Below are 21,565 nucleotides of genomic sequence, written 5' to 3' on the forward strand. Positions count from 1 at the left end.
AAGGAGGTTTAACTTTCAACTGTACAAGAATTATAAACAACATGATATTATTAAATACATGAAAATGAATAGAATGACTTGGACGGCCTACGTGATTCGAATGAGTAATGCACAGTAAAAAAGATATTGTTTTTTAGACCCACTGGAACAAGAAGGGGGGGGAGGCTGCTGTTGAAATGGCCTGATTCAGTAGAGTCTGCTTTTCTTGCAATTAAAGAAAAGAATTGGAGATCAAAGATAAATTGGAAGTCGTTATGGAAAAATCTTCATAAGGAAGACATTGGCCCTCATTGGGCTGTCTGACTAACTATGATGAGGATGATGAATAAAAAAATAGCGTTTAATTTTGTAAACCTCACACAAGTAGACAATTTCGTGAATTTATTTAAAATACGTGTGTGCAATTTTGTTGAATCACCGTAAAGCTATCCCGGTGAACCCTTTGAAGCAGAATTTTTATTAAACATATTTTTCCTATTTTATTTCATTATTTTGTATGAATTTTTGTCAAAATAAGTGAAAAATATTATATTTAGCATTTTAATATTTTATGATTATGAAATACCGCATGAAACGCCACCGATGTCTTTTTCTGCGTTAAAGGTAAAATCTTCGAAACACGGCTCACCTCCGAACAATAATTTTCCACCTTTACACTTATTAGCAGTCACTTACATCTAAGAGAATCAGTTGTTCCTCACTGAAATTTATTTAACTTTCGAAATTAATTATTGATAAATTTTTGAATAGGAATGAAGAAAAAATTTCAAACTACTTTTTTTGATTTTATATTTTAGTGCAACTGTAATTCCGATAATCTAACAGATTTTTAATAACCATTAGACCGTTTTTTTATAATTAAAATATACCAAAATGTATATTGCTTGTAATTAGAACGTCAGTAAAAATTACACCGATCCATTTGTTAATTATAATATCTATGAAGTTTCTCATGCAAGGAGTTTAAATGTAAGCCTTTTTCGAAATCTTAAAAATAATGAAACTCTAGAAAAACATTCTCCAAAAATTTAAAAAAAAGATATTCCTTCCCCTTGGCATTGGCATTTATATCAATAAAAAAGTTTTAAAGTTCTTATTCGAATAATATTAGCAATTATGAGTCAAGTTGCATAAAAACCTGATTTTTAATCTGGTAAAAAAAAAAAATGTTATTTCATTCCTTTACACCTCACATCACAAAATAATCAGTTAAGTGTTCCCCCTCCCCTCGTTTTTCGTAAAACAAAAACAAATAAATAAATAAAAGAAATTTTCTGAATAACTTTTGAACTAATAAGTGGATTTCCTCTTACTGAAACTTTATCATAATGATATGAGTGAGTCGCCTTAAATATGTTTATAACAATAGATATAATCTAAAATTAGAATCCGGCCAGGAAAGCAGTTAAAAATTCGAATTGAACCCATTAATGTTAATTTTAGTTTTTACGTATTTCACTGTCTTTCAAAAACTATATAACTGAATCAAACATTTTTGCATAAAATTTTAAAAAAAATTATAAAATCCAAAGACAATTTAATGCAAAAAAATTATTTTGCTTGTTATTTATTACTTTGTTTCAAAATAGTCGAAACATTTTAATTATTAAAGTATACAAATTTTTTCGTCATCTATAAAGTCTTTAATTATAGAAGACAAAATGTGAACGATATGGGTTGAGTACAGTTCATAAGGAATTAAATTTGAAATGTGTGATTTTTTTCAAAACCAGTCGACCCAACGAGCTCCGATTTTGTATTTAATTAATTAAAATCACATCATTTAAAAGGAGGGGGGAAATTGCATGACTTACTTCTTCTATTTTTCAATTTAAATTTCAAAAAAAGTATAAACAATTATTAAAAAATTTTTTTGGTCGGAATTATTTTTAGATAAAGACTTTTTGAGCTGTATGCAACATTTTTAGATTCGCTTAAATGGTTCTCGAGGTTTGGCGAAAAGAGCAGAAAGTAAAATTTCCACTCAGGGGTCTTAACTTTCAACTGCTCTCCTGAGTCTTAGACGGCGTTACTACTTAGTCTTAGTAAGTGAAAATCTTATCAAGAAGTGTGTTCCATTCTTTATTTATTTATTTATTTATTTATCTTTTACACAATGTGCGGAGCGAAACATAAAAAAAGGACCCCCTCCCCCCTGAATATCTTTTGATCTAATGATAGGATCTTCCTGTTCTAAGACTCCCTTTAAGTAGTTTGAGAGGGTGGCCTCAGATAGGCTAATTACTCAGTGCAGACGTTATTTTAATTTCAGAAATTAGAGACAAAACCGAACTTTCTCTGGATAAACCTTTTTTTTTTCAATTCATTCGAATTCTTAAATATCCCCCCCCCCAAATTATAGGGAATATGATCGACATAGTATGATCAGGAGACCGATCCAAAGTTTTGACACTTTAGTGTTAATTTTATTTTTTTCGTATTCCGTCTTATTTTAAGCGAATTGAAAAAATTTTGAACAGCATTATAAAATTCAGTTATCCGAGTACAATCCAAAAAATAGCTTTTAACAAATATTTATTATTTTTTTATTATTTTATTTTATAATAGTCGAAAATATTTTGAATTGTAAGTTTTTAAAATTTTTTTACATAATTTTGAGGAATCCAACTTTACATGGCAAAATGCGAAATTTGAGCGAAATCGGTCAAATAATGACGATTTCTGAAAAACTATTTAACCCAATTCACTCAAATTTTGTATGTTGCCATGTTAAATTGTATTCTTTAAAATAATGTTAGAAAATGTACGCCTTTCAATTCAAATTTTTTCCGCAATTTTTACATAAATAACAACAAATAATTAATATCATCTAAAAGTTATATTTTGCCTGGAATTATATTTGAACAAACTAATTTTTAACTGTGTTTACACTTTGGAATTTCCTAAAAATGATTTCGAGATAGGGTGAAATTGCGCAAAAAAATAAAATAAAAAATCAAGGTGTCCGCACTTTGGACCTCTCTCCATGGGGACCCTGTTTCTTAAATTGCGGCTGCTCCCTATATTTTTGGGTCAGAAATCCGCATCAGTCAAAAAAAAGGTATTTTTTTAGGCAGATAAAGTACGTTTTTCTGCCTGATTTCGTGACTTAAATCATCAGTGGTACTAATTAATTAGCATATATGAAGTAATCCCCTCGAACCTTTAAGATGGAGTCTTAGAACGTGAAAATCTGATCATTAGAATCAAAAGTTATTCAGGGTGATCCGTATTTTATTTTGAGCATTGTACATAGCGCAGATAGGTTTACTCCTTTTTTCTCCTCAAATACAGATCATTTGCATCGAAAGAAAGAACAACACTATATTTTTCCTTGCCATTATGACATTCGTAGTTTAAATCGGATTTATCTGTGAATAATCCATATAACGTCTTATTAATATTTGCTAACAAAATGTTACGAATTATTCTTTTTTACTTATAGGTACAAGATTAGGTCAGGCCTCCGAATGTTTTGTTTATTGGAAAGATCCTACTTCTGGAGATACCTGGGGATTGAATTTTACCTCACCAGTCGATGCCAAACAGTTTCGAGACTGCTGTGTAAGTATGAAACTCAATTTTTGTTTTTATTTTAAACTTTTGTAGAACTCATAAAATATAATAAAGTTTAGCATTCGTGTATTCAATAAAATTATATTCCTGTAATAAGTATTGTTTATCTTTCTTACAAAATGTCGGAAATAAGGGCAAATTGTATGAAAAATTATAAATCAAAATGATTAGAGCTTGATTATTTTACCAAAATTAAATTTTAATGGGTCTAATATTATTACATTATTACAACTTAATTATTATTCTTATAACTTAATATTTACCACACCACTATAACGTAATTACTAAAATACTATCGAACTTTAACTATGATAGTATTAGTAAACATTTTTACAACTTTATTGTTACAATACTTCTCAATTATTGTAACATTATTTTATTATCGCCACTGAGTTATTCATAGTCTTATTAAAACTTTAAAAGTGAATTCAAATTCATTAAAAAAACTTTTAAAAATATTAAATCAACTCTTTGAGCTTTTCTGAGCAGTATTGTATAATAAAAACCTGAAAAATGTATCCAGATTCTTTGAACCAAATGTATCCAGATTCTTTCCAGAACTTTGAAGCGTATGAAATCAACGCTTTCTGCTTTGTTTATTACTTATGATTAAAACCTTAAAAATATATCCAGTTTCAGATTAATAATAATAATTAAAAAAACCTTTCTAAAATATTAAATTAGCACTTCGTGCTTTTCTAATGTGTTAGTTACTAAAAATTGGCAATATATTTAATAAATTATAATTAAATATTTTTGATATTTTCAAATTTAACTTACTCTTCAATTTTTAAATATCATTTAAGGATAATTTAAAACAAAATCTGAGAATCCCTTTATTATAAACTTTTTTGTGCTATTTATCTTTTTTATTCTTGATCGAATTATTTTTTTCAAATATAAATAAACATGGAACAGGTGTTTGTTATTCTTTCGGAAGAACTCATCTGAATTATTTTGCTTGTTAACCAAACCAATATAAAGGCAAAATCTGCTGAAATTACAATGACCAATCCTTCTGATTTTGTTGTCATAAGAATAACAAAATAAATAATAAGTAGGAATTAAAAAAAATTTTTTAAAGAGTTGAACATTGGTACTAGTCATAACTCAATTTAGAAACATTGATGAGGTAATTGAAATTGGTCTACATACAAAAGGTTGAAACTACGTAAAATGCACTGGTAGACAAAAGTAAGAGATGGAAGACATTTTCCCAAATATCTCAAAAAATACTGAATATAAATAAATGAAATTTGTTATGGATATAGCTTATTCCATGATAATAAAGTATGCAAAACAAAAATGAAAGTGCCATTCACTAGCAAGACCTATTGCCAGTAAATCCAATGTAGTCTGAACTTAAGGATAAAAGATGACAATAAAAGTGAGGCTTGTACAGTGTGTGTTGCCTCTAGTGTGGTGTATGGTCACCCCTGATAGACAGACAGCATGCACAACGAGTATGCATACTGTTAATAAGGGAGTTAAGGAGGACTTGTGGAAGACCCTCCCATTCTTGCACCAGAGCAATTTTTAACTCTAGAATGGTTCTGGGGGGAGATTGGCGCATCGCAATAGCTCTCCCAAGAGCATCCCAAGCATGTTCAATGGGATTCAGGTCAGGGGATTTGGCTGGCCAATCCATTCGTTGAATATCCTCGCTTTCCAGATACTTATCAACCATGAGAGCCCTATGTGATCGCACATTGTCGTCCATAAAAATGAACTCAGGAACAACAGCGCCCCTGAAAAGACCCACATAGGGCTCTAGGACCTCCTGCCTGTACCTCTGGGCATGCACGGAATCATTGTCAAACACATGGAGCGGTGTGCGGGTATCTTGCACGCGCGAATGAATGTGCGAAAATGCTTTACATCTCTTAATTTTGTCCACCAGTGTATATACCATAAATTGGCGTAGATGAAAAGACAAATTTAAGCGAACGAACAAATGACGCGTTAACAATATTTAAATTAAAATAAACAATGTACGATGTGCGTGAAATTAGGGTATTAATGAGTGATTGCAACTTTCAGAGCTAAGTGTCTGGATAAGAGAATAACGTAAACCCTAACTATTTCCGATACAATAATAGGTAAAAATTGCTTGGTGTGCATTTTTTTTTTTTTAGTATTTCTATAAAAGTTGGCATTGAGCTTAGCTGTATAGTTATCAACATTTCCGATTCTGAGATGGTTTTGTACCAACCATTTGCGATGCCCCGACAGGCATTACATATTTCCTAGCTTCTAAAATATCTTTAACTTCATAAATTTCATTTTTTTTAATCATTCTTAATCTAATTTTAATTAAATTAAACTAATTATTTAATTTTTATTACATTTTATAAAAAGCAAAATAAATATTTTATTCTCTTCTTAACAATCAATGTTACGGATAATTTTTTAATTCAATTTAAATCTAAAATTTATTAATATATTTCTATTTATAACTCTTCTATTCTATCTATTTATAACTCTTTGTTCCTTAAGTTACATTATTTCACTTACCACAAAAAATGTTCCAGTTATATTAATTCTCATGAACTTTTTGACATTGAGCTATAGCCAAATTATTTCAAATTTATTATTAATGACGTGGAGTTGACTTTGTTTTGGGTTATTTTATCTTTCGATAAATCACCAACTATGGATCTCTTGGCATGCTAATAACTGTCCATTGGGAAAAATTCAAGCACTTGAATTCTTGACGTTAGGTCCGACCAATATCAAAATTTACTCAGGTTCAAAGACTCTTAATCGCTATCAAAGGCGTCTGATCCTAATTATTTTCGTTTGTTTAGTTGTATAATGACCATTGTTTCTAAAATAAAGTAATTATTGTTTTATTTCATCAGTAAACTTTCAATTTGTATTTACTATAATCTTCCAACATTAAAAAAGAGAAATGGAAAAACTCCATCTTTTCCCTCCGAACTTTGCCATCGGCTTGGACCAAAATTTTCTTCAGAGACTCACTAATATAGTGGTTAAGATTGGACGTGAACAAGCTAAAATAATATCAATATGTCTTAAATCGATCTTATATATATAATATCGATAAATTAACTTTTTGAAGTATGGATTCAATTTCGTGTTTGAATATGATATGGCTTTTATGGAAAGGTGTACTCCTTTGACTTTTTATGACAGTTTTTACACGTTATTTTCAACATAGTTTGTAGGTAACATTTATCTACTTTAATTGGTGCGATTTCTTCATCGAGTAGTTTGAAGTTAAAAAGTGACTTTTCCTTAGTTTTTAACTTGAAAATCAGAAACTGATTTCTCTCTGGGTGGAGTTTAGTTTTTTATTTTGGGCACTTAAACTCAATATTATTCATTTTAATTTGAAAGTTTTTGATTGCTTGTTTAAATCACATTAATCAGGTGACAATAGCCGTATAGTCAGTAGGTAGGCCTACTAATTCATAAATTGTTGCTTGAACTTAATTGAACTAAATTGTTGCCTATACTTGTGCCTTGTGGCATACATAAGATCGAATTTGTTTTCCAATTCGTATGCACCTCTTTTAGGACTGACTAAGGTCATATGAATTAACATTTTTATGCAAATTACAGAGTACCTTCATTTTTGTAAGATTGTTGTCATAACTATTAGGATAGGATAAATTTTCTCGAATTTTTCCAGAGCTATCTGTGAAGAATGCACAAATTGCAAATATAAATAATACGCACAGTTTTGTGAAAATGAAAAGCATTTCTGATCTAATTTTTTGTACTTGTAAAGTTCTTCAAAGGTCCTGGGGTCAAATCCCGGAAAAGACATGGATGTTCTTTCATTATTTGTACTATCTGCCCTTATTGTGGGAGCAACGCTACCCCACCTAATAGGGTGCCCTTGAAAGAGTGGCCAACGAATCTGCCCTTCTAATGCCTGAATGACGAATGTCAATCTGATGGAAAAAAAATATCTGTAAAGTGGATTTTAGTGCTGCATTGTTCAAGCTCATTTCTTATGTGGAAAAATAATAATTATTTATTAGTTTTAATAGTTTTCTTATAGGAAAAAAAATCTTGCCAAATTGGCGATTTTTTAAAAAGCTATTTGAAATCCAAATACTTCTTTATGAACAAATTTCATAGATAGTTTAAATTTACAGTTTTGTTTAAATTTAATCAAAATTAAATATTAACTTTTCAATTCTCATTGGCTGAAAAGCTTCTAAAAACATCCTTAGACGATGCGCTTTATAGTTTAAGTCCTTGCTTTAGAGATCTCTGCTCATTGCTAATATTCACAACTGTGACAATTTAACGTTTAATTCTTTCTGTTGTTTTGAAGGTTGAAATTTTACTAACATGCAGTAACCCACCTTGAGGAATTTCAAAATCTCGTAAACTCTGTTGTTGACAAGTTGTAACAATTCAAGATAGCAAACTACGTACGTATAAAATAAAATGCAAATCGTTCTGAATATAAATTGTAAGTTAGTCAATAAAATAGTTTTAATGTAATGGTCTGGGAGAAGATTTCTTGTTTGGACTATTTTAAATTAAAACATATAAGGAGAAACGTTCGCTTAATTTCATTTTTAACTCATTGTCTATTGCGTGACACTTTTTGTTAACAAAAATAACCACAAAAAGCTGACAAAAGTTGAAAAGCTCCCTTATAACGAAAAAAAAAATGACATGGAAAAGCATTTATGTAAGTAAATGCTCAAGCTTTTTTTATATTTTCAATTTTCATTTTCAGAATAGATTCTTTAGTGAAAATTGAAATAAATTATACGAATATTAACATTGATCAGCTGTTTATCGGAAAGTTAAATTTATTTCAACAAAATATACCGCAATCCGTTATAATTCAGTTTACAATTTCGGCTAGTTTTACTTTGTGTTAAAAGTTTTTGAATAAACCCATCCTTTTTCCCGAATTTTTAAACTGTAAGCTTTCTACATCAAAATTCCAGTTTTAAACATATTATTCAATGGGAAAGAAGTGCATAGCAGGGAATTTTCAGTTAACTAAGGGGCTTAATACTTGGAAGATTTAAAGTAACTAATTTTATTATTAAGATTATTATAATTATTCTGTTTATAAATCATGCTAGACTTAGATGTTTTTGTTTGGGTTTATATTGACTAGTTTTTTTAATTAATTTTATATTAATTATCATAAAAACAAAATGAAAATTTTGAATTCATCATTTTGCCCAACAGCATAGTTGGTCTAAAATCTGATCCAAAGGTAAAAGTTTTTGTATTTGAAAGATTGATTTTTATCAAAGACTGATTGATCTAACTCATTTGAGACCGATTTATTTGAATACTAAACTAGGAAAGAGCCCCATTAAAAACTAGCAGTAAGTTTTGAATTAAAAGTGAACGGAATTTTTTTAATGAAAAAGTTATTTAATCTAACCTGATACCTACACAAAATAAATTGTCCTTTATGTAATGTGATTCTTAATTTAACGGAATTTATGTAATTATGTAATGTACTTCTGTTTGAAATCAAGAGATAGGAAAATGCTTTAAATTCTACTTTGTATGTATTTGAAATGAACGTAAAAAAAGTCTTGATCGTCGTACAAGTTTGAGTTAAAAAATAGGATTACTCTGGGATAAAAAAAAACGAGAATAGTTTAAGAAACTAGGGAAATAATGACAATTGACATAGAAAATTTGAGATAATTATTCTGAGTCAAATAAAATTTCTTACAACTAGTTACACTATTTGTATAAGGAAGCATTTTATTAGAATATCAATTAATCAGACCTATTACATAATTTAATATCGCATTATCTAATCAGACCTATTATGTAATTTAATGTCCTATTATATAATTAGATCTATTATATAATCTATAAGAATTAATAAAGCCTATTACCTGTTGCAAAGTGAAAATTTTCGCAACATATTTACAACAAGTAATAAGTGTGTATTTTAAGGAATGATACTATGAATATAGATTTGCGAATAAATCTCCTTTTTAAGATACAATTATTATCTAAATATAAATCAATTACCATTAAGCTTTAATTTAGTAACTGTGAATATTGAATTTGAATGAATATGAATAATTTAGCTGTACGATGTGTAAAAATTGCCTATTATTTTCCATTATGAAAATATTAGCTTAAGAAGAGTAAGTGCAATATGCACACGTATATTAAGTTCTTCATTATTAAGTACTAAACATTTGTTAAGCTTAGGTGAAAATGGGAAATATTTGATTTTTAACATTGCACTAGAACCGCACTATTTGGCAATGGACGGCAGTCTGTGATCCATCCTTATGATTGGTGCAAAGCCAATATTGGGTCATGATGCTAAGTGGTGGTTTGAGATTCATCTTTATGATGACTCAAAAACCATATTGGCGTGTATTGTTGGCGATGGTCTGAGTTCATCATTATGTTGACAACATACAACAATCCATTATAGATATCATCCATCCGCATGCTATTTGCTGGACTCTGGGATTCAGTTTTGTGACGACCCAAATAAAATATTGGCGAATGCTATTGGCGACAGTCGGGATTCATCTTTATAAGACACACTTTCACACAAAGACAATATTGGAGCATGCTTTTAGTAACAGTCTCGGACTCATCTTTGTGATCACAAAGACACCATTGGCACATGCCATTGGCGAATGTCTGGGATTCATCCCTATGATGACACAAATACAATACTGGCGACTGTCTGAGATTCAACTTTTTAATCACAAGGACACTATTGGCACATGCTATGGGCGAAGTATAGGATTCATCCTTATGATGATACAAATACAGTATTGTCGCTTGTTATTGGTGACAGTCTGGTATTCATCTTTATGATCACAAAGATAATATAGGCACAATGTTATTGGCGACAGTCTAGGATTCATCCATATGATGCATGCGCATCATTAAAGTTTGGATTGGAAATCAGGGAAGATGGTACTAGTAATTATCAGGTCTTCATATCATATTTCCCAGCCGTGATTGGACTTATCTGACAAAGAAACCAATTGGTACATTACATTAGACGGGATCCCAAACCATTCATGGGTGTCAGCATGGGGTGTCAAACCCAAACCGTGATAGGCAAAGACTCAACCCATCAAGGCACGATGAATGAAAGAAAATAATTTCGCAAAATATGATACAAGTTTACTTTCTTTTGTTAAAATGTATGCTTTGATTATCTTGATATTTTTGTTTCTTTTTCTGGGATCTCTTTCAGCTTCTAATGTACATTTATAGAAATTTTAAAATGTTTAAATGTTTTTTTGTCACTTCCTTGTGACGCTTTTCACTTTTCAACAATTTATTTTTCCCTGATCATTAATAACAAGAATTCGATTTTAAGCTTTTTGTTTTTACTGCTATTTGAATGGGCTGTCTATCTTTTCTTTTCCTCCCTTTTTTCTGGCTATGCAGTCTCCGGATTTCAAGCTTTCCAGAAAGGCTTCTTCTTCCTATTCCTTGAAACTGGAACCTCCGAAGGTAAGGAGGATGATCTCCTTAATTATCAAGTCTCTACTTTAAATCCGCTTTTGCATGCTCTACAACTTTAGGCAAGTCTCCAATTATGTTTTTGTTTTCACATTTTGTTATAAGTTTTTTTTTTCATCTGCATGGCCTCTTACTTAGATTGCTCTGATTGTTTGATTCATTATCCTTTTCCGAAAATTTGGATTAGAATTTGAAAATTTGATTCGAACTTAACAGTGTTTTTCGAAACTCTTTTGGCTAGGAAAATACAAAAAGCTACAGTTTAAGTGCCTTACACTTGCTCCTAAGCTATAATTTTAAAATATGTATACCATCTGCAGTAAATAATTGCCTCTGCTTTAGAATAAAAAATAGCTAAAATATTTTTAAAATTATCAAATTTTTCTTAAAAAACCACCAATTTGGCGAGATTTTTCTGCCTAGATAAAAAATTATTAAAAGCAATGAATAATTCTCAATTTTTGCAAATTTTAATACATCTAGACAATGCATCGTTGAAGTATGTCTTTAAATATTAACAAATTAGTTCACAAACGTCTTTCATTTTCACAAAACTGTGGCTTTTCTTCATGTAGACGTTTTGCGCCATTTTCGTAATATGGTATTTCGTAAGATGGTGTTGACTGGAAATCAACCTAACAGTCAAGCATAACTGTTGCAAACTCACAACAGTTATGAAAATAGCACATTATACCCTTCAAATCCTTTTTTTAAGTGATGGTAGAGGAATCGAAAAACAGCTTTAATTTTAATTATTCAAATCAGAGAATGTGGAAAATGGCTATAGCAAGATTTAATTACGTTCCCTTTTCTGAGAATAAAATCTTTTTAATCTTTCATTAGCATAAGTATCGAATAAAAAAACTACTGTGGTGTTACGAAACTACTATTTTTTATTTCTGGTACTTAGGCTTTGGCATGACTTAAAAAAATGAGACGATATGTTATGATATATATAAAATTAGTTGTTTTCCTTTCTCGATATGCTTTCTATATTGAAAAAACGATTCAATTTTTATACAAAGTTTTTAATTCTTTTTCAGCAACTGAAGATAAAGCCCGGTAAGCGAGTGCCCCAGTCCACACCTAGTTCACCTTCAAAAAGTGGACGAGAACCCCGATGTACCTGCGCTATGACCATCGAACAAATGCAAAGAGCTCGGAATGGCCGTGCTCGATATGCCGCTTCTGTGGCTGCAGGTTCACTTCCCACCTCAGCCAGCACACTGCCTCGAAGCCAGAGTCGACCTGGTGAAGGAGCATATGGGAAACTGTCCGCCCACCCATCCAGCCAATCAGTGTATGATAATGTTTCGACGTCACTTCGCAGGTCAACGCCTCTTCCAAACGCTGTGAAACAGACTCGCAGTGACGTCAACTTATCAACGATAGGTATTTTATCCAAATTTACGGTTTTCGTCCTTTTATTTGTATAGTTGAAAATTTTATACCATAGTAGCGTCATTTTTCATAGAAATATAGGGTGACAAGGAATTATTAAGATAAAGTTTAAAACCCAAATAATTTTCAGCCCCCAGCGCTTGTTGTTGTTCACATCGGCCATTAAGGCAGAGGGGTGCGATTGTTCTTGTTTTTACGGTGGCTCCATCTATGGCAAAAAATTTGACTTCTGCCACACCCATGCGTTGAAATAGTGTTGGGTCCTAAGTTAATTCTAATCACCCTGTAACTTTTTTTTTAATTTAGTAAATTCAGCTAATTCAGCAGGAAGATAAGAAAACAATACTCGAACTCTAAGGGTTTTTTTTTCCAAGTTAGTATACTAAACGTTATCCATAATATAAATCTGCTAAAATCAAAATTTTCAAATGAAATATTTTTGGGAAGCTATGCCTTAGGTTTTTCTTTAATTTAGTGAAGATATTCCAAATATTTATGCAATATATATTGCTAATGTTGAAATGTGTACAAGATATTAACGTGGAATATTAATACCCTGTATAAAATAAATTAGCTTTGTTTCTTTTTGTAGTTTTTTGTAGGATACCTTGCATTTTATTCTACTTAATATTTTGCACAATTACTGTAGTGTTCTTATTTGTTAATTCACCAAACATCTACTTTAATTCCTTTTATATTGTGGCGTAACTACCACTACGATTATCAAGCATCAATTCACTCGTATATATAAGGCATGCTAACTCGATTCAATCTTAGGGTAACTTTTGATACATGAAGGTCGACATTGTTGGTAACACTCTCCCCACACTAGTCACTCGCACGTGATATGAACTCGCCAACATCGAATGTAACTTCCACTTCGATGGATGGCCCACATTGAACAGTTGACTTGCTATTGAACAGTTGACCACATTGAACAGTTGACTGCGTTATCGTCCTCCTCGCGCTGTTGCTTCTCATTAACGCACAACGGATTCCTGCATACACTCGACTGCAAACAGCAACACAAGAGTGACCACAGAAGCAACCTTGAACTTAATGCAGCTCTCACAACAAACGCTCAAAACTCGATTAACTTCGTACAGTGTTCCCGGTCTTTCGCAAATACAGCAACTAGTGGTATCTGTTCATCGAATTCTATCCCTGATAAAATTCTGGCGGGGAAGTATTGTAGCGCAACTACCGATTCAATAGAGTATATAAGACGTGCTAACTCGATTTAATCTTAGTTTACCTTTTGATAGATGAAGGTGGACATTGTCGGTAGCACTCTCCAAACAATATCATGGCTAAAATGTAACTAAATGTTCCTGCTCATTTGTTCGCTTAATAAATATATAAAAACGAAGAGATTGTATTTATATATTTTTTTTCAGGTCAGCGAGAGACAGTTACCTTATCAAGAACTGAGTTAGCGAGAGCGAAATTCGCCCAATCATCGAGGGGCTCAGAAGATGCGAAGAGTGTCGACTACGGAATGGGAATGGGTGCTATTATGAGATCCAGCCAAGAAATCAGGGAAGGCAACAAAAGCAAAAGTATCGACAATGTGAGCGGAAAAACGACACCTACGGCAAGCAGGGCAGCCAACTCGGGAAGCTTGGACAGCACAACAGCCAAGAAGGCGCTTACTTCTTCGCTGCACAACTCACCGGATGATAAGCTCAAACCTACTCCGCCACCAAAACCGGGGAAACCGGAGCCTCCTCCGAAAACCGGACAACGTGGCAAAAGCTCAAGGGGTGCCTCTTCGGGTGGAGGAGGCTCCTCCTCCAAACCCTCCACCAAAGACACGAAAACTGGTGCCTCGTCCTCCAAGGGGACTGCCTCTAAATCAAGCAAAGCCGGAAGCTCTAAAAAGAAGCCTTCCGGCAAGAAAATGGGCTTAGAAATACCGGACCGTGAAAGGTCGCCACCTTCTGATAACCTTTTGTACGATAATTTGTGTTACGCTACAACTCCAAGCTCCAGCAACCAAGACAGCGATGTGCCATTCCTCAGTTCAGAAGACGAAGAGAGACACGCTCGTTCGGATGTGAAGCAAACCGAAAAGAAACGAAAAGAAGGTCGGGGCATTATGTCTAACAGAAAGAGTTTAAATAATCCTACCAATTCCCCGACCAGTAAATTGCTCATGGAATACGAAATGCATCTGAGAAACGCGCTGGCACGTGGACTCGATGCCGAAAGTTACAGCCTCCACACTTTCGAAGCCTTGTTAACTCAGAGCATGGAAAATGTGGGTGAGTATTACTGTTATTTATGTGTTCTTAACTCTCTGATGATACCTCCCGAGTTTTATAAAAAATTAAACATAGACCTTATTGTTTCTGAACGCATGGCCTATGTTAGGGGATGATATGAGTAGGATAAAACTGGATCAGCACAAAACACCATACATTCTTAAAGCACTAGAAAAACTTCGTTTTATTAATGACTTTTATTCCTGCAACGAATAAGCGCTGATATAATAGATTCTGCTTAAAAAAACAGGGGAAAAGTCTGTATTGTATGAAATTGCAGTTGTATGTTGACAACACCAAATGTGTTTTCCAACAGGTCGCGTCTCTAACCCAAGATCCTTGCAGCGGTTGCATCAATAACTGTGCGAAAAAGTGTCATTTGCCGGTTAGCCTTTCGCAGTGCCTTACTATAATGCGTTTCGATTATCTCTTCTGTGTATGTCTCCGTGTTGATTACCATCTTTTTATTACCTTGAGAGTCACTCAAGGAGGATATAATACATTACATCTAATGCAATTCTGTATGCAATACATGTATGGGACGACAGATTGCAATTCAAAGAAAGCATCCAAACACACCAAAAGCGTTTTCCAAAAAGGACGCATTTCAAATGAGAGTTCCTTTGAGCGGTTGCACCGACAACTGTGGGGAAGAGGATCATTTGCCAGTGATATGGGCAATTTCCATCTGTAATACATCTTGACCCTCTCCTCAATTAAAAATAAAGAATAATTTTCGTTCTCTGAAGTTAATCAAAAACTCATTCTAGTGTCGATTTATACAGGGTGATTCTAAAAAGATGGGCAAAATTTTAGGAAGTGATAGTACACACCCAAGCAACCAATTTTTATCAAAGAATGCATGGTCTAAAACAAAGAGCTAAGGTACTGGCGCATTAGGAAAGTTGTTTGATGCAAACGTGAAAGCTCCATTCCTGTTGCGAGTTACTGCGCTGCGTCACTTGTCGCCAAGCTTTTGGCCGCTGCAGGGAAAGTTCGTGATATGCCCTATCTTTTCTTCGCCGTTGAACTGCGTGCATAACTGCATAGCCGCTGCCGGCCACTATTTTGAACACTTATTGTAATCACATGCCGTTAAATTTGTTTTTATAACTTAACTTCATTGTTCTTTGTGCGTTTTTGCCTCATATAAGAACATAAACTTAGACGCCCTCTAGCGGTTTTACGTTTTGTTTTCGACCATGCATTCTTTGATAAAAAAATTGTTTGCTTGGGTGTATACTATCACTTCATAAAATTTTACCCATCTTTTTAGAATCACCCTGTATTATCCGTCTTAAGTTGGTATTTGAGATGCGAGGACAATTTTTTTGTGTAACAATTACGTATGCAACTTTTCTGGATATCTCAATAGAAATGAATTGTCACGCGCTTCAAAATCAAGCCAAACATTTCATAAAACTTACAAAGAACGATTTTTTAAAAATAGACTGAAACGTGTTCATTTTAAATGTCCCTCTAAAATTAAAACGAAATGTTAAGAATAGTAGTAGTATAATTTGCTAGAATATTGTTTTTTTAATTGTTTTATCACAAAATTAGGTTGAAAAGCTAGCTGTTAACTGATCGAGCTTTGACAATAAATAAAATGAATTCATGACCTAAAGCATAAAATTTTATGAGTATGTATAATTTATCTATATATTTCCTGTCGTCGTTTGATTGCCGTTTCTTTCCTTCTTTTTTTTTCCATCGCTTCCTTTTTTCATTTGGATGTTGTCAGTCGCTCTAATGCGGGAAGTGCACACGGAGCTTGAAGAGGTTCGGAAAGAGGAGCAAGCCTTGCAAACATTCGACGAACCCGAAGGAAGTCGGGCTTTTGCAAACGCTAGTAAGTATTACAATTTTTTTTCTTCAATAACTCCCCCGTCCTCACAACAATATTTAATGATAGGATATATTTAAAGTTTAAATATAGATATTTTATTTTATTAAAAAAAATATATGGTGCATTGAGAATCTAAACCTGAAAAAATAAGGAAGAAAACAAAACCTTAGTGAAGGACAAAAAAAAACATTTTAGGTAGATTTTTTTTAAAGTTATATCGTAACAAACAAGTGTTTGAATTTCATTTTTGGTGTAATATTTCGACGTAATAAGTTTTTTCGTAATATTTTAATTTCGTAATTATTTATTTTTAGGATTACTGGATCCATTTTTGTGATCATTGGATTCATTTTTATGATAATTAAAACCATTTTTATGATAATTAAAACCATTTTTTATGATCACTGGATTCATTTTCACTATAATTAGATCCATTTTTATGATCACTGGATTTCTTTTAGTAATCAAAAACTACGTACATTCAACTGGATTTATTTTTATTATCGTTAAATTTGTAACAATTTTAACAGTGAAATTTTTTCGCTATAATTTCAAAATCAATTAGTATACTCCTTTGCAAGTTAAGAAAATACCGGTATAGAATTTAAGTAATCATTCGTGACTGCAGATAGTTCCATCTTATTTCGTTGTCAAATTACACAAATATGCTTTGAAAACAATTTAAAAGTTTTTAAAAGGTAAACCAGTCATACAGAAATTTGATTCATGCTATCTTTTACGATATATATCACAAAATTATTTTTAAAAAAAGGTTATAGTTTCGAAATTTTACTGGAACCCTAGACTTGGCGACATATTTCAATAAATAAGGAGAACGTTCGTTCTCTTGAAAAGAAACTAAGAAACTCTAAGAAACTATATGATGTTGCAAGAGCATTGGATTTGATTGGTCCACTAAAAGTAGTACGTCTTATGCTGACATGCCCTTAACATACAGATATGCGAGATAAGACTTCAGTTTTACAGTAGGAGAAAATCGTCTGCAAGAAACAATATTTATTATTCTTTCATCAGTTTTTTTAATGCGAATAGAAAGACGTATATTTGTTACCATTTTTAGATATCATTTTCATTTAATCTTATTACTTGCTAATTGAGTGTTAAATAAGTTTTGTTTTTCTCATTTCACATGATTTTAGAAAGCAAGCAAAAAGCAGGCAGTGCAACGTCGTTTCAAGAGTTGGTGATGTTGATGCATAGTCGCGCTAGGAGCTTAGCATCCATTTGGCGTACACTTAGATGCAAACAGGCTCTTTCTACAGAAATAATGTTTTTTTTTCTTAACTTGCAACAGTGTACAGAAAGTAATTTTAGGAATGTAATTTCACTTATATTAAAAAACCGTGAAATCGCATTTATCCTTGCTTGTATTTTTAAAAGCAATTTCTGTTAGAAGTTCTTTAAAAAAATTAAAAAAACATAATAATAAAGTAGATAAAGGTTGCGTACCATAAAGTACTATATTAGAAATCAGAAATAAATAGCTTATACACTAAAATATTAATACTCTTGGTGGCTATTACAACGTCAGATTATAATTCGAGTACCGATGTATGATACATCTTTAAACTCATTAGAATTATAATTTATAAATACAGCAATTCCGATAATCTATTTTTGAGTGACGAGACAACTACGGATAAGTGAGTTCAAAGATTGATTTGCAAATTGGTCCACCAAATATTACATGTGTGTTTCTTAGTTTTGAAACATTTTTTTAAAAATTTGGCGTTGTATTTCTTCTCTTTATACAAAAACTTAGCATCGTTAAAAATATGAAAAAAGGAAGAAATAAACTTGAGATTTACAGTCTCAGTAAAGAAAGAATCTTAAGCAGATAAAATATTGCAAAACGGAATCTCACGCATCGTAAAATATCGAATGAATAAAATATCACATTACAAAAGTTAAACAATAAAAAACCAACAAACACTATTTACACTACAATAAACACTATCGATACTACAAAATGTTATTGTACAGAATCTCGCGGGAATAAATTATTGCAGAATAGAATTTCTTATGAACAAAATATCGTAGTGAAGAATTTCATGCGAGAAAAATATCGTAGTAGAGAAATCTCGCATATACAAAACATTGTGGTTACAAATTTTACAAGAATAACAAAAGAAGACAAGATCTTCTATAAACATGATGCTAGTAGCATTTGCTGCGTCATTATATATACATTAGAGTTTGCTCTACTATTGGTAACAGGCCGTAAAAATGGATAATCCACTCGCGGATAATCAGGAACGGATCACACGTAATAGAAAGAGCCACTGTTCATTTTCAACTCAAACATGAACAGTGGCTCTTTCCATTACACTGTTCAACACTGTTCATGTTCATTTTCAATTTAACTGTTTCATTTCCAATTCAAACATTGGCCTAAAAAGCACCTAGAAAAGAAATTCAACTCATTCTAATAACGAGTTTTGTTTTTGCTGATTTCAATGTGAAGAAGAAAATCTCAGTTCCTTACATAGAAAAGGAGATCTTTCTATTGAATGAGAGAAATGTTATGTGTTTTGTCTATAAGGTCGGTTAATAGATAACTTATCTACGTCACGAAATGAAAAAAAGATCAAGGGCTATATATATAGGCTGTTGTTTTGATTTGCAGGGTCGACAACTACTGGTCCTAAGGCAAGCGCTCTTCCTTTGCCGGGATCTACCCGGCAGCCTCCTCACCTTGCCGCCAGGGGAGAGAGCACTCCCCTCTTACCTAGGGCTTCAATGGAGAGCACTGATTCACGCATTTATCTCACGTCATCCGAGGTAGGATTCATCAATATGATTCATTTTAAAACTATCATAGTTGGCAACTAAATTCCCATCTTTTCCTTAAATTTTAAAATTTTCATGTCATTAAATATTTTTTTTTCTTTTCTTTTTTTTCTTTTTTGCTTTTAAATCTTTCGAAAGAGAATTCTGTAAATACTAATTCTATTCCACTGGATTCTATATTTTTCTTTCGAATTCCTGTTAATTTTAAGAAAACTAAAATGAAATGTCAAGTGAGAAAGAAAAGTAGCTTTTCTTTTTGCTTTTCATCAAGATCTTAAAGTCGCGATAGCTGCTCGGGACATTTATGCTGTGCATCGAGAGGGGCTATAATTAAAGGATCCGTTAGAGAGAGGCTATAACTGAAAGAACCACTCGCGATTGGTAAAGTTTAATATTGTAAATTTTGACCACAAAACGCAACTCTTTCTGGCCGTTCAGTTGAGTTCGATGAAGAGCGATTAAACCAACTTTTGCTCGGAAGTTCACGTCAAATGAGAATGAAACTAGCAGAGAAAATTAAATACTCCCTCACTTTAAACTTTTAAAACATTACAAAAAAAACGGCGGGAACATAGTTGCCAACCTAATATAATAATCCAATTTAATTTAAATTAAACGATATGTATTTTAATTCATTTTAATTTTTGATTTATTCAGATTATGTATTTATAAATTCTGAAAAATATTTCCTTTACTTAATTTCTGTTTACATGTGGAAATTATTTCATCTTATAATACCCTTTTAAGCATCTCAGCTTAAATTGGTACTCTTGTTTTCTAACCGCACTAATAAAAAAAGAAGGAAATAAAACTGAGTGACTTTACAAAACATTTTTAATTTTATATCTGATTTACGACTTTGATTTTTCTTCATTATAAAGAAATTTTAAATCGTATGGAAGTTATTCTGTTATGAATGGAATTTCTTGTTATAAAACGGGAACAAACGTTTCCTTACCATGCAACAAACTTTAAATATTAAATTCTTATCCCTGTACTTTGATGTCCAACTGAGAAAGGAAGAAAACTTTGTCAGGTACCTGCATGTTGGAAAGAAACAATAAGACCTCCTTCGAATTAGTTCAACTCTAATGTAACACGTGCATTGTTATATTTTTTAGATTATTTTTATCTTTAGTTTCCTCTGTTTGACAGTAAAAATAATCTGAAAGTGAACTATACATCGTTGCAAGTTGAGAAAAGACATTGCAGCATAAGATTCAAATAATCTTCCACCACTGCCGTTTTATTTCGTTATCAAATTATACAAATGCGCTTTCAAAACAATAAAAAAGCTTTTAAGCACATCTGACAAAAATTTAATTACTGCCATTTTTTTACGATATATATATATCACAGAATTGCTTAAAAAAAGGTCTAGTTTCATAGTATTACTCGAATCCTAGACTTGACGACATATTTAGATAAATAAGGAAAACATTTGATCTTGAAAAGGAAACAACTATATGACGTTGCAAGAGCATTAGGTTCGATTGGGTCACTAAACATTGCGCGTCTTATGCTGACATAAAATTGGCCTATTTCCCATTGGCTTCAAAAATGCCAGAATTGCTACTCTCTTATCGTTATTCAGTGGGCACCTGTGGCTAAGCAAAGGCGGTGGAGTAGCGTCGCAAACTTCATACAACCACAAACCCGTTTATAGGGCTGGTTGCATTCACACCGTCACACTGAAGAAAGGACAGAGAAGGAGAGAAAAAGTTACATCCATACCTACAGTGGGATTCGAACCCACGACCACTGGCCCCGTAGTCCAGTACAGTAACCACTAGACCAGTGATCGACTTAAATTAGCATATTGGAAACGAATTAGAATAAAGCTTTTTATATATAATCATTCTTTTAATGTGAGAAATCAATTTGTGTGTACAATGAGATTAGATTGTATTAATTTTTATAATTTTAAAATAGCAAAAATGAAAGTCAACTATAGCAATAATTTATGAGATAGTGCTTCTAGATGTTTTTTTAAGGATTTCAAAAAGTTGAATAAATAGTACACCTTGAAATCCACATCTGAAATTTTTTTTCTGGAAACAGAATGCACAAATATGTTTCGAAAATATTATTTCACGTAAATTCGGAATATTTTCTATGTTACTTTCTGTTATCATGTGTAAATAAAAATTAAAATAATAACTATAGTAATCTCTTTATTAGTGCACCGAAT

At 32.1% G+C, this 21,565-nt stretch overlaps 1 protein-coding gene across 18 annotated transcripts in view; it reads left to right on the forward strand.

Annotated features, from left to right (window-relative positions):
- LOC107446947 (protein still life, isoform SIF type 1) overlaps nt 1-21,565 on the forward strand; it is a 270,767-nt gene that overhangs the window by 141,068 nt on the left and 108,134 nt on the right. For 11 of the 18 annotated variants that reach the window (XM_071177065.2, XM_071177071.2, XM_071177062.2 and 8 more), the window contains exons 4-9: nt 3,446-3,564; nt 10,975-11,040; nt 12,093-12,441; nt 13,848-14,714; nt 16,459-16,566; nt 19,211-19,365. In XM_071177065.2, coding sequence (XP_071033166.2) covers nt 3,446-3,564; nt 10,975-11,040; nt 12,093-12,441; nt 13,848-14,714; nt 16,459-16,566; nt 19,211-19,365 — 1,664 coding nt within the window. The remainder of the gene's footprint in view (nt 1-3,445; nt 3,565-10,974; nt 11,041-12,092; nt 12,442-13,847; nt 14,715-16,458; nt 16,567-19,210; nt 19,366-21,565) is intronic. The other 7 variants (XM_071177067.2, XM_071177068.2, XM_043050376.3 and 4 more) reach the window with 1 other exon arrangement.

This window comes from Parasteatoda tepidariorum, chromosome 2 (assembly GCF_982258835.1).
Source record: "Parasteatoda tepidariorum strain Cologne lab strain chromosome 2, Ptep-v5.0, whole genome shotgun sequence".
NCBI classification, from domain to species: domain Eukaryota; kingdom Metazoa; phylum Arthropoda; class Arachnida; order Araneae; family Theridiidae; genus Parasteatoda; species Parasteatoda tepidariorum.